General features: G+C 45.4%; 1 protein-coding gene across 1 annotated transcript; it reads right to left on the reverse strand.

Moving 5' to 3' along the window:
• Positions 1-3,387: 3,387 nt before the first annotated feature.
• On the reverse strand, positions 3,388-15,882 carry LOC144889349 (mitochondrial tRNA-specific 2-thiouridylase 1-like; the record flags this gene model as incomplete). The annotated part of the gene is given in 4 exon segments (XM_078769546.1): positions 3,388-3,575; positions 6,359-6,582; positions 7,060-7,225; positions 15,767-15,882. Coding segments are annotated over 4 exon segments (654 nt in total), but the record flags the coding sequence as incomplete, so codon positions are not given.
• Between the last annotated feature and the right edge of the window lie 2,783 nt (positions 15,883-18,665).

Raw genomic sequence — 18,665 nt, forward strand, 5'->3', positions numbered from 1 at the left:
AAGAGAGAACATATCAGATGTTTCTAACTCGAGTTATGATCTGCGAAATAATTTTCAAAAGGGCACATGACCTTTGACCCTTTGAACACAAAATTGAATCAGTTCATGTTTGCATCATACTTTGGTACATTCTTGTACAAAATCCCTTCAGTGGTTCACAATTATCGCGGTAATGAAAATCTTCTACGTCACACACGCATGAACGAACGCACAGCCGGACGGACAGCCCGAAAAGACAATGCCTCCAGTGCCTTCGGCTGCGGAGGCCTCAAAGTGCGACTGGCACAAAATGTTTCCTAATATGTCTCGTTAAGCATATGCAAGAAATAAGAAAATGAAGCCTGTAAAAGTAAATAAACAGGACTAATTTAATTAATTTAGCATCATATGGCCACAACACATGAAATTAATCTATTTGTTTACCTTTTCAGGCTTCGTTTTCTTGTTTCATTCCTTTTACAAGCCTCGTGTCATATTCGTTTTTTAAATTCCCGGTGGCATTTCTTGCACTTGTATCCTTGCGTTTTACAGGTCGACACAATCTAAATGTGCTTACTTGAATGTACAGGTACACACAAGTGAATGCATCTTAACTTTTAGATCCCAACTAGCTATTTAAATATATTCCAAACAGCAAGCCGAGAGAAAGGTAACTTATTTTTCTTCTTCTTCTTCTTCTTATTATTATTATTATGATACCAATCTACCTAAAACTCTGGGTATACCCCCAATATTATCTCACCTGCAATATTCATTAGATAAGGTACAACAGAGGAGGTTGTTAGTCAAGGTGAGGGCTTGCTGGTAGAGCAGCTAAGACGCTGCTAAGTGGAATCGTGAAAGGAAGCAAAGAGTGGCTGTGAGTGGGAGGATGTGGATGTAAGTAGTGGGGTACCTAACGGATCAGTACTCAGACCATTATTATTCATAATTTACATCAATTAACAAGATGACCCAAAGCTTGGAGGTAAGGTAGACAGCAAAGGAGGTAGTGATTAGATTCAGGAAAGTATTGATACTTGCATAGATTGGGCAAACCATTGGCAGATGCAGTCTAACTGGAACAAATGTAAAGGGGTTGACGATGGGTAAGAATAATGAAAATAAAGAGTACATGATACAAGTGTCATTTTCAATCTGGAAGTTCAAATTTGATGGTCAGTGGCCTGAAAAAGTATTCACCCCCCGCCTACAAAGTTTTCACGTTTTGATGCCACCTGAGCTTATTTCATGATGCTTTCAAATCAAACTTAAAACATCGAGTCTTCGCAAACGACTCCAAATTAATGAAGCGGTTTCACCTGAATCTAATCGGTGGTTTAACTCGAAAATTAATCTCCCCGCTTATCTAAAGAGTTTTAAGGTGAAACTCACCTGGTCAACCAAAAAGGCAAACATGAAGACCCAGGATCTTTCCAAAGAAGTCAAACATAAAATGGTGGAGAAGCACCATTCAGGAGAGGATTATACAAAGATTTCAAAGTAACTCATTATCCCATTGAGTCGGTGAAATCAATCATTAAGAAGAGGAAGACGTATCATACCAACCAGACTCTACCTAAATCAGGTCTCCCATCCAAACACAGCAACCGGGCTAGTAGGAAAATGGTTCTGAATGTCACTGTAAATCCAACAATTACTTTTAAAGATCTTCAAGGCTCTATATCCGAGATGGAGGTCAGTATTCATCAATCAACAATATCCCGTTCCCTTCACAAAGCTGGCGTCTATGGACAGGTGGCGAAAAAGGTAAAATAAACAGGGTTTTAGGTTGTATTCGTAGTGGGATAAATTATAAATCAAAAGAGGTGGTTTAAAATCATATAGGAATTTAGTTAGGGCCTAATCTAGACTATTGTGTGCACTTTTGGTCAGGAAGGACATCGTTGCCATAGAGAGGGTTCAGCACAGCCATAGAGAGGGTTCAATCGTAGATCGATTCTGGGCCTAGCTCGACATGGCCATGAGGGCCGGCTAAAGGAGACAGGAGTTTATACTTTAGAAAGAAGGCGGTTACGAGGGAATATGACAAGAGATGTTTAAGATAATGAAGGATATAGATAAAATAAGTGCAAAATAATTGTTCACCACAGTATACAGGGATAGCACCAGATGCCATAGCCTGAGAGTAAAGAAGAGGAGAGTTAAGAGAGTAGCAAGGTAAGGGTCCTTCATTCAGAGAGTAATTTACTAGAAGTATTGAAGGTAGATGTGTATGTAGCTCGAGTATGGATACGTGATATTGTACATCTGCGCGGTATACAACTGATATCTGTGAGAGAGTCAAGTCAAGGGATAGTGTGTGGCTGGTGATGTATATTCTTCGCCGGAAAACCACCTTCTCCTATCACCACCCCTAACCCTGCCCCCAAAAACAAAAATACTTCCCATTATTATTTTTAACGCCCTGGTGATATCCCTGAGCCTGCCACACTTTTCTCATCGCCACTCCTACCCCATACCCCATACCCCCAATGAAATCAAGTCATTAGATTGACAGAGTATTTAATCTGGTGCTGGTGTGTAGCGCAAGCACGATAGGCTGACTGGCCTCCTTCTGTATCAAATAACCTTGTTACGGAGGTTATGTCTTCACCCCTATTTGTCTGTCTGTTTGTCTGTCTGTTTGTCTGTCTGTCTATGAGCAGGATATCTTTAAACAAGGGAATTCTTCCAGATCCGTTGTAGTTAAATAGCTTAATCAACTAGGGGGTCATGATGATCATTTTGGTGTATCACATTCCACATCAGAAAGCTCCAGGAGTAGAACTCCACATAAGAACATGACAAGTATGACACACATACACACTTGTAGTAGATATGCAGAAGGTCCAACTCCTCAATTTATATTTACTTAGTGACAACCACTGAATTACTAGGCAACATTTCGAAGCAAGCCTCCAAAGCCAGCTACAAACCTGGGCATTCTCAATCATGCAATCTTTCCTCACTACCTTCAAACATATCAACCAACAAAACATTAGTACTGGTACATAACACCTTGGAATGTTAAAGGTTGTTACTCCCTCATTCCACTCCTCGCTCCTGCAGAAAGCTCTGAAAATCAATGGCATCGGCCCCCAGAGGCTGTGTAACAAGGGCCTGATACTTTTAAGCACGAAGGTTAATAGGCCATCGACTTTCTATTACCTTATATTTAATCCCGCACCCCTTCGCTTCGGCAACTGTTCACTCATTTTGAAACATACCCAAAATGACATTTATTCAACAACGTTCACCTTGGTAACCCTCAAAATCCCCTCCTTTATGCTTAACTTCCATGTCCACTGTTGCGTTGCATTATTATCTGTAATGTGTTATCATCTCTAATTGAACAGCTCACTCACTGCTCAACTGTCCCTATTATTATTTTTTATTATTATTTACCTCTTTACGTTTTAAGGTATGTTGCAGACCGGCGGACGCAGCAAGCTTGCGCACTTCACACTTGAGAAGGCCACCCACAGGGAAGATGGTGTACCGCAGAGCACTCTGGGAAATCTGGCTCAAAAACAAGGTTTGGTCTTTTTCTGTGTCCACAGCTTTAAGGAGGCGTACCACGGCTGGGTTTTTGTCTAGTATAAAACAAAAACAAAAAGAGAAGACGATGGTGATTATCATCAATTTAATATTCTTACAAAACCATTGGTGCATTCGTACACTCTATAATACGACTGAGAGCAGACATAAAACCTCTATGTGTAAGCATAGAAAATAGAGTACACCCATGTTAGGCCGATGAGACACGTTTAAGCCTGGTGTTGGCTTCACCATTAAAATGACTGGTTTGATATCTCAGGGTCCTGAGTTCAAGCCCCTGCCGTGCCATTGAATTAACACCAGGTGGGTTGACTCAGACTGTCATCCTTCCGAGGTCGACAAAACGAGTACCAGCTGACTGGTAATGAGGGACATAGCGGCACAGCCACACCTCCAGGAAATGATGCAGCCAAGCAGCCACAGGCTCAATACTATCCACCATCAGAAGCTTTTCATGAACTATTTTTACCTCCACCACCGTAGGTGGACGGAGGTTATGTTTTCACCCGTCTGTCTGTTTGTGAGCAGGATGACTCAAAAAGTTATGGACGAATTTTGACGAAACTTAGTGTACCAGGTTGTATGTGCGACAAGGACAAATTGCTTAGATTTTGGTTAAAAAACAAATTTTGGATCCTTCAAGTGATTCTTCACCATTGAGAGATGTGGCCAAAAACGAAATAAAGCACGATATTCAATAAGTTGTGAACGGATTATGACAAAACTAGGTGGATGAGTTGGCTAGGTGAGAAGAACAAGCCGATTAGATTTTGGTTCAGGTCTGAATCCCGATTCGGCCTATCAGTGGGAGGATACAAACCATAAACTGTTCAGCCTGGCGGAGGTTTGCACTCTACCGAGTGCAGTTCTAGTTGTTGTTGCAACTACTGGATTTGATTGTGTAGATCCGATAACCACTATGTGATGCTACAGCCAATTATACAGTCACGTGAAAAAGTAAGTACACCCCATGTAAAGTTTTGACTTTTTCAACATATTTCAACATACAGCTATTTGATCTTCATTTCAACAATATTGATAGATAAAGGTGATATAATATAACAAATATCATGAAACATTTACATTTTGTAGTCCATTGTATAATTTAAATAAACATAAATGCAAATTTCGCATGTGGAAAAAGTAAGTACACCCCATGAAATGTTTTTTTATCTTTTTAACATATGTGGACATATCAATATTTGATCTTCATTTAAACAGTATCTATAGATAAAGGTGATCTAATTGAACAAAAAATAATGAAAAATTGACTTTGCAATAATTTATTCAACAAAAAATTAACAGATGCCATTTCCTTCTGTGGAAAAGTAAGTACACCCTCGGCTCTTATAGGTGGTATTGCCCCCTTTGGCAGAAACAACCTCAAGTAGGTGTTTCTTACAATTGTCGACCAGTCTCTGACATCGACTGGGAGAAATTTTTGCCCACTCCTCCATGCAGAATTCTTTCAGCTGTGCGATGTTTGAGGGGTTTCTTGCATGCACAGCTCGTTTCAAATCCCCTCAAAACATCTCGATGGGATTTAGATCCAGGCTTTGACTTGGCCATTCCAGAACCCTCCATTTGTTTCTTTTCAGCCATTCCTTGGTGGATTTACTGGTATGTTTAGGGTCATTGTCATGTTGCAAGGTCCACCTTCGGTTGAGCTTCAACTTTCCGACAGATGGCCTCACATTATCCTCAAGCACCTTCTGGTACAATGAAGAATTCATAGTGGATTATATGATGGTGAGCGGCCCAGGCCCTGATGCAGCAAAGCTGCCCCAGACCATAATATTTCCACCACCATGCTTTACAGTTGGTATCAGGTTCTTGTGGTCAAATGCTGTCTTTGGTTTTCGCCAAACATGTCTTCTGGTACTGTGGCCAAATAGCTCTACCTTTGACTCATCTGTCCAGAGCACATTGTTCCAAAAGTGCTGGTCTTTGCCTAGGTGTTCATTGGTAAACTTTAGTCTTGCCCTGATGTTCTTTCTGGACAACAACGGTTTCCTCCTGGCACACCTCCCATGTAGATCAAATTTGTGCAGCCTCTTTATAATTGTAGACTCGTGCACTTTGACATCAACAGTTGCAAGAGCTACCTGCAGGTCCCGTGATGACATTCTGGGGTTCTTAGAGACTTCTTTCAGCATCTTGCGGTCTCCTCTCGGGCTGAACTTTCTGGGGCGGCCTGGCCTTGTAAGTTGGCAGTTGTTTGGAAACTTCTCCACTTGTAGATGATCTTCCGGACAGTCGAATGATCGATTTCAAATTGTTTTGAGATCTTTTTAAATCCCTTCCCAGACTCGTAGGCATCTATAACCTTCTTTCTGAAGGCCTCAGACAGCTCTTTTGATCTGGGCATGGTGAGGCCGCACACTTCAACAACAAAGAGCAAACCAAACTAAATGTCTGAGGTTTAAACAAGACAGGTTCCTCCAAGATCCTCTCCAACGATGTTCTAATCATTTGCACCTGAGCTGGTGCACCTGATTCTAATTTTAGGTATTTGAAGTAGTGATAAATGTAGGGGTCTACTTACTTTTTCCACATGCGAAATTTGCATTTATGTTTATTTACATTATACAATGGACAACAAAATGTAAATGTTTCATGATATTTGTTATATTATATCACCTTTATGTATCAATATTGTTGAAATGAAGATCAAATAGCTGTATGTTGAAATATGTTGAAAAAGTCAAAACTTTACATGGGGTGTACTTACTTTTTCACATGACTGTATGTCTTGCATAGAAATGGTCTTGTAGACAATACAACATGCTCACAGCTCATTGCCAACTACAATATATACCATTATGTTCTGCATCCTGAAACGGGTAATCAACTTTGGCATCATGGCGTTGATCAAATATGCTCTTGTCAGTTGCAGAAGTGTGTGCGTAGTGTCCAGTAGCCAGGGCATCCGCATGAAGGGGGCCAAGTGCGAAAGATAGCAGCCGCCCAAACTTGACATGCTTGTTGCAGAGCAAATCAGGGTTGGGTGTCAGACCTTGCTCATACTCTGAGAGCAAGGGGCTGGAAGACAGTAACACACATATTAGGAAAGGGTACGATAAATAAGAGGTTTGGATGTGGCAAGGACATTGGAGAACAGATTCAAAAATAGAAGGATTGAGCATTTAACAAGGCAGAGCCTTGCTGGGGTATACAGATTACAGTAGATCTGTGTGCGACACAAGCACGCATGCACGAGCATAAGGTACCTACATACACAACAACACACAAACACAACACACAAAGCGCAACCACACGCAAAAACCACAACCACACAAACCACAACCATACACACAAAGCACAACCACACAACAAACGACAACCACACAACCATACCATTGGGAGCTAAATGGTTAAAGCTTGTATGACATAATACTGTAGTCAGTGTCATAATGACTAACCAAAAACCAATTTGTTGGGGGAAATGGGGGAGTAAAGCCTTGTGTGACGTGGAACATGAGTGTGGAAAGTGAACTCGCAATTTGTTCAGAGGATTACCTGAATACATTGTGCCAGTAGTCTTTAACAAAGTCAACCTGTCTTAGTGGCAGGTTGAGCACCTGACAGGTTTTGATTGCAGCTTCGCTGTCCGACTCCACTGAACAGCCAATGCCTTCCTCGGCATTATCCCAACTTCGTACGAACAACCCAGTCACTCTATACCCTGCACCAACATACCACGCACCACTTCAAGCACTGCAACATTCAACACATAAAACCATTAATTCATCAGATGAAAATACACAATTTGGAAATGAAAATACACTATCATGCATCATTTATCAACAAAGTTTGAGAATCATGATCATCGATATAATTGACCAGGTTATACACAATGATGACCACTTAAAAACGCATACAAGGAAATATTTTTGGAGAAAGAATTTGACACATTAATCAAACAACATTGATTCCATGCCCACAAGCAATATGTGTCTATCGCACATCATGGCAAACAGGATGGTCTAAAACAGTGGATGTCAATCTTTTTGCCCCCTCTGCCCCCTAACGAACCGACCTATGACCCAGGGCCCCAACCCTCTGATATATAAGTGTACTGAATATGATTACTGTTCATTAAATGTGATATAAATTCAAGAACGAAACAAAGAATCTTCCATTTACAATTTTATTTAATAACCCATATGCAACCAGCTGTTGTAGAAAACAATGCAGAAGATATTCATCGAGGTAGCACAAGCAGGTACTGTCGTGTGACTACCCTGTGTGGTGAACACCGCAGGTTGACACAGATGACTAAATGAGCTTAACACTCCGAGGCGTTTAATTCAATGGCGGACCTTCGTTATACGCGAGGGAAAGGGGAATGACGAACTTACCTGGATGGCTCCACCCGAGTCCTCGACCCTGCAATAAATCAACTAAAACGGACACGGAATTAAAATGTACAAAAATAACAGATTTATTAGAGAAAATGCCAGTCACAAAATAATGCACGATAAAACTATATTCCTAACTGGAGCGCTCCCACACAGACCCGAATACAGACAAAGGATAAAATAACTGGAAAATAAATACATGTAGTTTGTGGCACTTAGCTCAAATCGGACGGTGTATCTCGTCAAAAATCGTCAAAGATCTGAGGCCTTGGCAGGAAAATGCATCCGTTGGCGCGAACTAGGCCTCGCTGCATGTCCACTCACTCCTGGCCTCGCCGAGAGCGCAGCGAGCAGGCAGCGCCCATCCACTCGTCATTCTTGCTTGGGAAACCGCAGTTCTCGGTCCGCAGTTACTCCACCTCACGATCACTATCAAGATGTCGGAACATGACCTTTCGTGATCCATCTCCCTTGCGCAAGAAGACAAAATGCGACCGCTCGCTATGGGATCCAGAACGAGAAGAGAAAATGTCCCCTGTTCCACCTATTTTGTACTTGAGGCTCTGATGTCATCCCACGATGTCTCCGTCTCTGCTCCTATCAGCGAGTCTCATCTTAGCAGTCTCTGTGCCAATCAAATCCCTGCCAATCACTACTCTTTGAGGCGTGGCTTCACGGACCTTTTGTGCCTCTGCTCTCACCAAGTCGGTGTTATCAGCGATAGTGCTTGATGCCTGGTTTCCGGTTGGTTTTTAATTAGTGTGGTTAATGGCCGATTTCTTACTAGGTGTCTGCAGTGCAGTGTCATAAGGAACACGGAAAAAGACTACAGAGGCAATTACATACAGGGGATTAATTCACCCATAATCCCTCGCTAATTAACAAACCCCACCCCTCTCATGGGGACGAAGATACACTTACACGACATCCAGTCTACACACATTTCCTACTTATGATACATCGAGGTTTCTTCTTCTTCACGACAGTCAGAGCACACTAATCAATACAATTCTACTTGGACTAAGGTACTGCCTACCCCCTACAAACGTAACACAGCCCAACCCTCCCCCCCTCCCCTCACCCCACCCCCCCCCACCTCCTGGAACCGTAGCTCCCACGAGGTTCACTGCAGGCGCTACCATTCCAGTCTTAACACTTACCGACTCACACTTAATTAGCCTAAGAAATAAATCAGGAGGGCTGTGGGAAGCGAGCCGCAGCAACTTACCTATTATCTTTATCGTTCTACCCCCTTAAGCAACAATTCATATTTCAAATATTTACAAAACTTGAAGTCCTTGCTCCTAACTCCTGTGGCAGGAAGAAAAAGTCAAAACACACAAAAACTACCTCAAGCACAAAACTTATCCAAACATTCAAAAACATTTATACAACCCCATCCTATAGACCACGCCCCCAGATGGATGCCACAATACCCAACAATAATGCGGGGCCATCCCAATGTGCCCCAAATTTCCACAGGCCCTGTCCTGGTGTTACAGGTGAGTGACATGGCTCAGTGGATTTCTCCCCCATTCACTCACACAAATCCCATAACCATTCACACACATTTCAATAATCATCAACACACGTATTTCACCCCCCACTCCCCCCTGCAGGACCATGGCATAGATGTCATTACACATATGTGTGTGATCCTCAACTAGGCAGCGGGGAGGTACCGTACAAGCAATATGGTGGGGGCGCTTCAGGCTGGGGTGCGTCCAGTTCAAAAACAAGTCGTCCGACTTATGACTTCATCACCCCCCCCCCCCCCCCCCCCCCTCTAAATATTGGCCCCATGACAGCCAAACAACTCCTTAGCTGTTGTCCCGCCCGAGAGGTCTCCACACCAGGCTTCCGCGACTCAGGCTTTCACACAGCCTCACGAGTCGCCAAGGGTCTCCACAGGGCACCCAAACAGACCCCACTGCTGACGGGCTCCCAATTTCCAGACACCACTGGCTGCCAGGGGCAATTACCGCAGAGGGGGCCACAGTTACCACTCCTACAGAGCTTGATCCGTACCTGTGGACACACACACCTTCCCCACCCACAAAATCCACAAAAACATTTCCTCCCCCACTGCCATTCAATTCTCAACTACATTTCCAATCAAAATATGTCATAAAAAGATGCAGCCATGGCCTGCTAACATGTGAAATCCCCATTCACATTTCCAAAACATGATTCCATTTCCATTTTCCCAACCACACAAAACCACAAAAACCTTGACACATAAACAAAGGCCACCCACAATACACTTTGTGGCACACATTCCAATCCCCTCACCGGCCATGCCATCAATCTCACACGCCCACTACTCCAAATTACTCATGTCCCAATTTAAATAAGCAAGTACCTAAGCCTGGGACAATAATCATCAAGGCCTTACCCTACCTTGATGTGCAGGTACTTGCAGGTTGGTCGGGTCCAAGAGTGTCATCCACCACACCTAGTTTCCCCCGCACCCTTCCAATCCACCCAGGAGCCTCCCGACCCAGGTAGGGGCTCAATCTATCCCCGTGGACTACCTGTGGAAAGGCACACGGGCCCATCTGAATTTTGAAGACCACATCAGTCACCTGCCGCAGCACCACCCCGGGGCCCTTCCAGGGCAAGGTGAGTTTTGGGCACACACCCTTCCTCCTCCGGGGCCAGTGGAGCTAAATAAGGTCTCCGGGAAGGAAAAGAGGTGAGTGTGCCCGAGTGTCACACCACAATTTCATATGCGAGGAAGCCAAGCCAATTTGCTTCCTCACAAACTCGTGAGCCTTTTCCATGCTTTCTTTCAAATGTGTTGCATAACTTTCCACAGATGCTTCACCTGGTTCTTCTGGTGACGGTCCCATCAATAAATCTGTGGGGACTTGCATTTCTCGACCGAACATCAACAAGGTGGGGGTGCACCAAGTGGTCGCATGCTGTGCGATCCGGTATACCATCAGGACAAAGGGGAGATGCTCGTCCCAATCCTGCTGGTGCTCGGAGGTGAAGAGGGCCAAAACTGGGTCAACATTGTTCGGTTAAACCTCTCCACAATTCCTTCCGATTGAGGCCTAAGAGGGGTCATCCTGGTCTTATTAATTTGGAGGAGCTCGCAAACCGACCGCAGGAGCGCGGATTCAAAGTTCCGGCCCTGGTCTGTGTGTATCTCCCTGGGTACGCCGAACCAGGAGAAGAATCCCTCAACTAGAACCTGAGCAACCAGCCGGGCGTCCTGGTTGGTCAATAGGTAGGCTTCTGGCCACTTGGTGAAATAATCCATTGCCACCATGACGCACCAGTTCCCTCTGCGGGTGGCTGCCAGGGGCCCCACCACATCTACTGCCACCCGCTCAAGTGGTGCTCACACATTGTACACCTGGAGCAGAACCTTGCGCGCACGTGTGGGTCCCTTCTTACCGTGGCAGAGGTCAAAGGATCTCACCCAATTTTGAATGTCCCTGCCCAAATTCACCCAGTAGAACCTCTGCCACAATTTGGACAAGGTTTTGGCCACTCCCAAATGTCCCATCGTCCTAGTCCCATGTACGTGCCCCATAACCACTTCCTTCAATTTGTCCGGTAAAACTATCAATCAGGAAGCTACACCGCCCGTTGGTGTTACCCACTTCCTATACAAATGGCCATCCTTCAAACCCAACATCTGCCATTGTGTCCAGTAGGCCTACTCGCATGGGGGGTCACACCCTTATGGACACTCATTGGCCATGTGGGCGTTTTGGCTGCTCCACTTATCCCGATAGCCCTTGCATGGTAGAGGGGTGAAGCTGTCGTAGCAACGGGTAGTAGTGTAGTAAAGGTCACCGGAGGAGGTTGATCCACATACTTGTCAGGATAAAAGGAGAAATTTGGAAAAATTGATTGGCTCCATGGGAATTTGGGAATTCGGCCAGGGTGGATGGCACTCTTGAACCCGACCAACCTGCAACTACGTACACATCAAGGTAAAGGTAAGGCCTTGATGTGTACTGTCCCAGGCTTCGGTACTTGCTTAGAAATTGGGACATGAGTAATTTGGAATGGGGGAGGGTGAGAGTGATGGCATAGTCGGTGAGGGGATTGGAATGTGTGCCACAATGTGTCTTGTGGGTGGCATTTGTTCATGTGTAGAGGTTTTGTGTTTTTGTGTGGTCGTGGAGAATGGAAATAAAGTGATGATTAAGTTATGTGATTGAAATGTAAAAGGAGGAATTCACGTGTAAGCAGGCCATGGCAGCATTTCTGTATGACATCTTTTTATTGAAATATGTGGTTGAGAATTGAATGGCAGTGGGGGAGGAAATATTATTGTGGATTTTGTGGGTGGGGAAGGTGTGTGTGTCCGCAGGTACGGATCAAGCTCTGGAGGAGCGGTGACTGTGGCCCCTCTGTGGTAATTGCCCCTGGCAGCCAGTGGTGTCTAGAAATTGGGGAGCCCGTCGGCGGTGGGGACTGGTTGGGCGCCTTGCGGTATGGAGACCCCTGGCGACCCGTGAGACTATGTGAATGCCCGAGGCAAAGGAGCCTGGTGTGGAGACCTTCCCGGCGGGATGACAGTGAAAAGAGCTGTTTGGCTGTCACGGGGCCAATAATTAAAGGGGGGAGGGTGAAGAAGTCGTACGTTGTGCGACTTGTTTTTGGACTGCCGGCACCACAGCCTGAAGTGCCCCCACCATCTTGCTTGTACGGTACCTCCCCGCTGCCTAGTTGATGATCACACACACATGTGTAATGACATCTATGCCATGGTCCTGCAAGGGGGCGAAATAAGTGTTTTGATGAATATTGAAATGTGAGTAAATGGTTATGAGATTTGTGTGAGTGAATGAGGGCGAAATCCACCGAGCAATGGCACTCACCTGTATCACCAAGACAAGGCCGCGGAAATTTGGGTACATTGGGATGGCTCCGCAGGTAACGTTGGGTATTGTGGCATCCACCGGGGGACGTGGTCTACAGACTGGGGGTGCATAAATGTTTTTGGAAATGTTTTTGAATTTTGCATTTATATTAAGTTTTGTGGTCAAGGTAGTTTTTGTGTGTTTTGCCATTTCTCTTCCTGTCCCAGGAGTTAGGAACGAGAATTCCAAGTTTTGTAAATATGTGAATGGTTGCTTCGGTGGTTTAGAACGGTAAGGAGAGTAGGTAAGTTAGCTATGGCTCACTTGCCATAGCCCCTCCTAATTTATTTCATCGGCTAATTAAGTGCGAGTCTGTAAGTGTTTAGCCTGGAACGGTAATGCCTGCAGTGAATCTTGCGGGAGCTACGGTTCCGGGGCGGGGGGGGGGGGGGGGGATGTTACATTTGTGGGGCGTAGGGAATGATTACCTTGGTCCAGGTAGAAATGTATAGATTACCATGCTCTGTATGGCGTGATGAAGAAGAAGAACCCCCATGTACATAAGTAGGGATCCGGTAGATCATATGTCATGTAAGTGTATGTGTCCCCATGAGAGGGGTGGGGTTATGTTAATCAGTTAGGGAATATGGGTAATGAATCCCCTGTATGTAATTGCCTCTGTTATTTCTCCTCTGTTCCTCATGACAATGCAGCACACACACAAAGCCAGGCAATAGCGTTTTAAATGACTCTAAATAAAAGCTAACCGGAAACAGGACTTTGAGCAGCAACGATAAAATCAAGCAGGCTGGTCCGGGAGGTCACGCCCCGGAGAGCAGTGATTGGTGAGATTTGTCGAGCAACGGAGGAGATGGACTCGCTGGTTGGAGCAGGCACGGGCAGCGTCGGATGACGTCAGAGCCTTGAGTACAAAGGAGTTGAAAGGCGGACATTTTCTCTCTCGTTTTCTGGATCTGGAGGTGAACGGTCGCCGATAAGCTCTCTTGCATTGGGAAGAGCTCTTGCAGTGGGACAGTTTCAATGAACGGTCTAAGTTTACGAGCTCTTGGCTGTGGGGTTTGGTGGTGAACGGTCATGTTCCGACATCATCATCGTGATCGTGAGGAGTGGACAGAGTCCTGTGGTTTCCCACGCACGGACTGCAGACCGAGGCCTGCGTTTCCCGCGAGCGAACTGTGCACGACGGCCTGTGCTGTTCCCGCCAAGGACGCGGGGGTTTTCATGATTCCCGAGGGGGTTCAGGAGACGCTCAGAGCTAAGTACCTAAAAATACATACACATTTATTTTCACTTTTATTGTTCCCTTTGTCTGTGTATGAGTCATTATGGTTACATCCGACGTATGCCTTAGTCACATATGATGCTGCCGCCGCACGGTTCTGCGGTCTGCGGTTTGTAGATGGGATTTTTTACAAATCATACGGCTGTGCGGGCTGCGGCAGCAGTGTTCACAAATGTTACGGGGTCCGCACGGCAATCGTAAAAGTCATGAAATCAAAATGCGTGAGGAGACCGCAAGGCGAACCGCGAGGCGCCCTCACGGCGACCGCAAGGTAATCGCAAGGTGCCCGCATGGTTGTTGCGGTTGTCACGGTTGCCGTTAGGCCATCGTACGGCAGCACTAAAGTCACTGCACGGCCGCCATACGATATTTAGAACATCGTATGGCCATCTCACGGAGGCCGCAAGACCTTGCGATACTACATGTGGTGAGGTTGCGGCCTACGGCCTCGCGATTTCCGAAAAAAAGTTTAATGTCATATTTTTTAAATCGTAAGCCCCTGCGACGAGCAAAAAACCTTGAGATCGCCTCACGGCTACCGTATCTACCATACGGCCACCGCACGGTTATGGCAATTTTGGGGACTTACGGCCGCCGCCAACACGCCGCAGGCCATTTGTGACCGAGGCATTAGGAATCTTAGTTTTGTTACGGGTGTTATTTTGTTACCGGCATTTCTTCAATAAAGCCGGTATTTTGTACATTTTAAATCCGTGTCGGTTTAAATTAATTATCACAGGTTTGAGGACGTCCGGTGGGACCCGTGAAGGTAATTTCATCATTCTCCTTTCCCTCGCGTGAAAAGAACACCGTCATTTTTGACTGAACACCTCAGAGTGTAACTGTAAGGTCGTTCGGCTATCCGTTTCCTTGGAGGATTTTCATCCCTTGGAACAGGACTATATATATATATATATAAAGTGAATGAGTGGAATTGCCTATCTGTTGTAGTGGTTCATGTACCGACAACAGCAGTGTTTAAGATTGATCATCTATATAAATTAAATAATTACTGCATTAGTCAAGATGAAGACATTAACTGTTATTAGTTAAGTTATTAACTGTTATTTAACTGTTATTAACTGTTATTAGAAGACATTAAGAGATGGCAACTTTGCAGCAAGTTTCAAAATACAGTACGGTGTACAGTTGTCGTTTACAGTACATCATACAGTTATCATTTGCAGTAGCATACAGTTGTCGCTTACAGTAGTGTACAGTAATAATTTGCAGTAGCATACAGTTGTCCTATACAATACAGCGTAAGTTGTCCTTTACAATACAGAGTACAGTTGTCCTTTACAATACAGAGTACAGTTGTCCTTTACAGTACAGTGTACAATTGTCGCTTACGTTACAGTACAGGGTAAAGTTGTCGTTTACAGTACATCATACAGTTATCATTTGCAGTAGCATACAGTTGTCCTTTACAATACAGCGTAAGTTGTCCTTTACAATACAGAGTACAGTTGTCCTTTACAATACAGAGTACAGTTGTCCTTTACAGTACAGTGTACAGTTGTCGTTTACAGCAGTGTATTTGAAATGTATTTTGATTAATAATAAATAAATAAATTATTCTCTTGGTTCGTCCACGACAATTACATGCACGGGATTTTATTTTATGATCAGATCATCTTGTCTTCAACAGACTCAAGACGTCACAAGCTCTATCATGAACTTTGACCTCCAATGAGACGCTAAAATAAAGCGAATTCGTAAACATCTTAAACTACCTCTTTGCTTGAGTAAAAACGCAGCAACAGAGCTGTCCACACCACCGGACACAGCGCACACCACATGGCGAGCCATGGAAATTTAAACCTTATCCCAGAATGCAATGCGCCGTGAAGGAGTTCCGTTTGCGCATTTTGTATTTCATGGTTTCGTCGCTAGTCGACAAATTATATTAATATTGCTGATTCGCCTCGAGATATGTCGGGGAAAGGAAGAGAAGTGAGACGTGCAACGCCGAACGGGACAAAGGCGAAATAAAACTTCCTCATAACAATATCACATTCGCACAACAATCGGAACTCCTCCGCCGCATTGCATTCTGGGATATGTATGCGAACCAGCCTCGGTAGTCGGTGACGTAATAGTTAGAGGCTTAGAGGCTAGAGCTCCCACCATGAGTCTGAGAGGTCGTGGTTCGAATACCGGCGATCAGCCGAGTCGTACCAAAGACAAAGGGTTAAACATTAAACACAATTAAAATACCGGCCCAGTCCCAGAAGCAGGGAGAAATGAAGTGCTCATTGCTGTTTCCTTGTTTGACGTTGAGCGTGGCCAAACAACCATATGCTGGGAATAATAGCGCACGCAGCCTCTCATTGGCCTGATGACCATCTCCCTGGAGTGCTGCGTTAAAGTTAAAGTTCCTCATAAGGGAACTCGTATTTTATCAAGTTGGTCATGAATTAGGAGGCTCTGTGACCTGACGACGTGAACAAGGTTAGCGTGGAACATAGTGAAGCTCCAGAGAGTGTACAGTAGGCTACAGGGTAAAGGTTCGGAGAGTCGGGCTTTAGAGAAGGTACAGTACAGGGTAAAGGTTCGGAGAGTCGGGCTTTAGAGAGGGTACAGTACAGGGCAAAGGTTCGGAGAGTCAGGCTCAAGAGGGTACAGTACAGGGTAAAGGTTCGGAGAGTCGGGCTCTAGAGGGTACAGTACAGGGTAAAGGTTTGGAGAGTCAGGCTCTAGAGGGTACAGTACAGGGTAAAGGTTCGGAGAGTCGGGCTCGAGAGGGTACAGTACAGGGTAAAGGTTCGGAGAGTCAAGCTTCAGAGAGGGTACAGTACAGGGTAAAGGTTTGGAGAGTCAGGCTCTAGAGGGTACAGTACAGGGTAAAGGTTTGGAGAGTCAGGCTCTAGAGGGTACAGTACAGGGTAAAGGTTCGGAGAGTCAGGCTTCAGAGAGGGTACAGTACAGGGTAAAGGTTCGGAGAGTAAGGCTTTAGAGAGGGTACAGTACAGGATAAAGGTTCAGAGAGTCAGGCTTTAGAGAGGATACAGTACAGGGTAAAGTTTCGGGGAGTCAGGCTTTAGAGAGGGTACAGTACAGGGTAAAGGTTCGGAGAGTCAGGCTTTAGAGAGGGTACAGTACAGGGTAAAGGTTCGGAGAGTCAGGCTTTAGAGAGGGTACAGTACAGGGTAAAGGTTCGGAGAGTCAGGCTCTAGAGAGGGTACAGTACAGGGTAAAGGTTCGGAGAGTCAGGCTTTAGAGAGGGTACAGTACAGGGTAAAGGTTCGGAGAGTCAGGCTTTAGAGAGGGTACAGTACAGGGTGAAGGTTCGGAGAATCATGCTTTGGAGAGGGTACAGTACAGGGTAAAGGTTCGGAGAGTCAGGCTTTAGAGAGGGTACAGTACAGGGTAAAGGTTCGGAGAGTCAGGCTTTAGAGAGGGTACAGTACAGGGTGAAGGTTCGGAGAATCATGCTTTGGAGAGGGTACAGTACAGGGTAAAGGTTCGGAGAGTCAGGCTCCAGAGGGTACAGTACAGGGCAAAGGTTCGGAAAATTAGAATCGAGAGAGGGTACAGTACAGGGTAAAGGTTCGGAGAATCAGGCTCTAGAGAGGGTACAGTACAGGGCAAAGGTTCGGAAAATTAGGCTCGAGAGAGGGTACAGTACAGGGTAAAGGTTCGGAGAATCAGGCTCTAGACCGGGTACAGTACAGGGTAAAGGTTCGGAGAGTCAGGCGTTAGAGAGGGTACAGTACAGGGTAAAGGTTCGGAGAGTCAGGCTCCAGAGGGTACAGTACAGGGTAAAGGTTCGGAGAGTCAGGCTCTAGACAGGGTACAGTACAGGGTAAAGGTTCGGAGAGTAAGGCTTTAGAGAGGGTACAGTACAGGGAAAAGGTTTGGAGAATCAGGCTCTAGACAGGGTACAGTACAGGGTAAAGGTTCGGAGAGTAAGGCTTTAGAGAGGGTACCGTACAGGGTAAAGGTTCGGAGAGTCGGGCTTTAGAGAAGGTACAGTACAGGGTAAAGTTTCGGAGAGTCGGGCTCAAGAGAGGGTACAGTACAGGGTAAAGGTTCGGAGAGTCAGGCTCTAGAGGGTACAGTACAGGGTAAAGGTTCGGAGAGTCGGGCTTCAGAGAGGGTACAGTACAGGGTAAAGGTTCGGAGAATCAGGCTCTAGACAGGGTGCAGTACAGGGTAAAGGTTCGGAGAATCAGGCTCTAGACAGGGTACAGTACAGGGTAAAGGTTCGGAGAATCAGGCTCTAGACAGGGTACAGTACAGGGTAAAGTTTCGGAGAATCAGGCTCTAGACAGGGTACTGTACAGGGTAAAGGTTCGGAGACTAAGGCTTTAGAGAGGGTACAGTACAGGATAAAGGTTCGGAGAGTCAGGCTTTAGAGAGGGTACAGTACAGGGTAAAGGTTCGGAGAGTCGGGCTTTAGAGAGGGTACAGTACAGGGTAAAGGTTCGGAGAGTCAGGCTCAAGAGAGGGTACAGTACAGGGTAAAGGTTCGGAGAGTCAGGCTCGAGAGAGGGTACAGTACAGGGTAAAGGTTCGGAGAGTCAGGCTTTAGAGAGGGTACAGTACAGGGTAACGGTTCGGAGAGTCGGGCTTTAGAGAGGGTACAGTACAGGGTAAAGGTTCGGAGAGTCAGGCTCTAGAGAGGGTACA

This window comes from Myxine glutinosa, unplaced genomic scaffold (assembly GCF_964187855.1).
Source record: "Myxine glutinosa unplaced genomic scaffold, kmMyxGlut1.1 SCAFFOLD_2994, whole genome shotgun sequence".
NCBI classification, from domain to species: Eukaryota; Metazoa; Chordata; class Myxini; order Myxiniformes; family Myxinidae; genus Myxine; species Myxine glutinosa.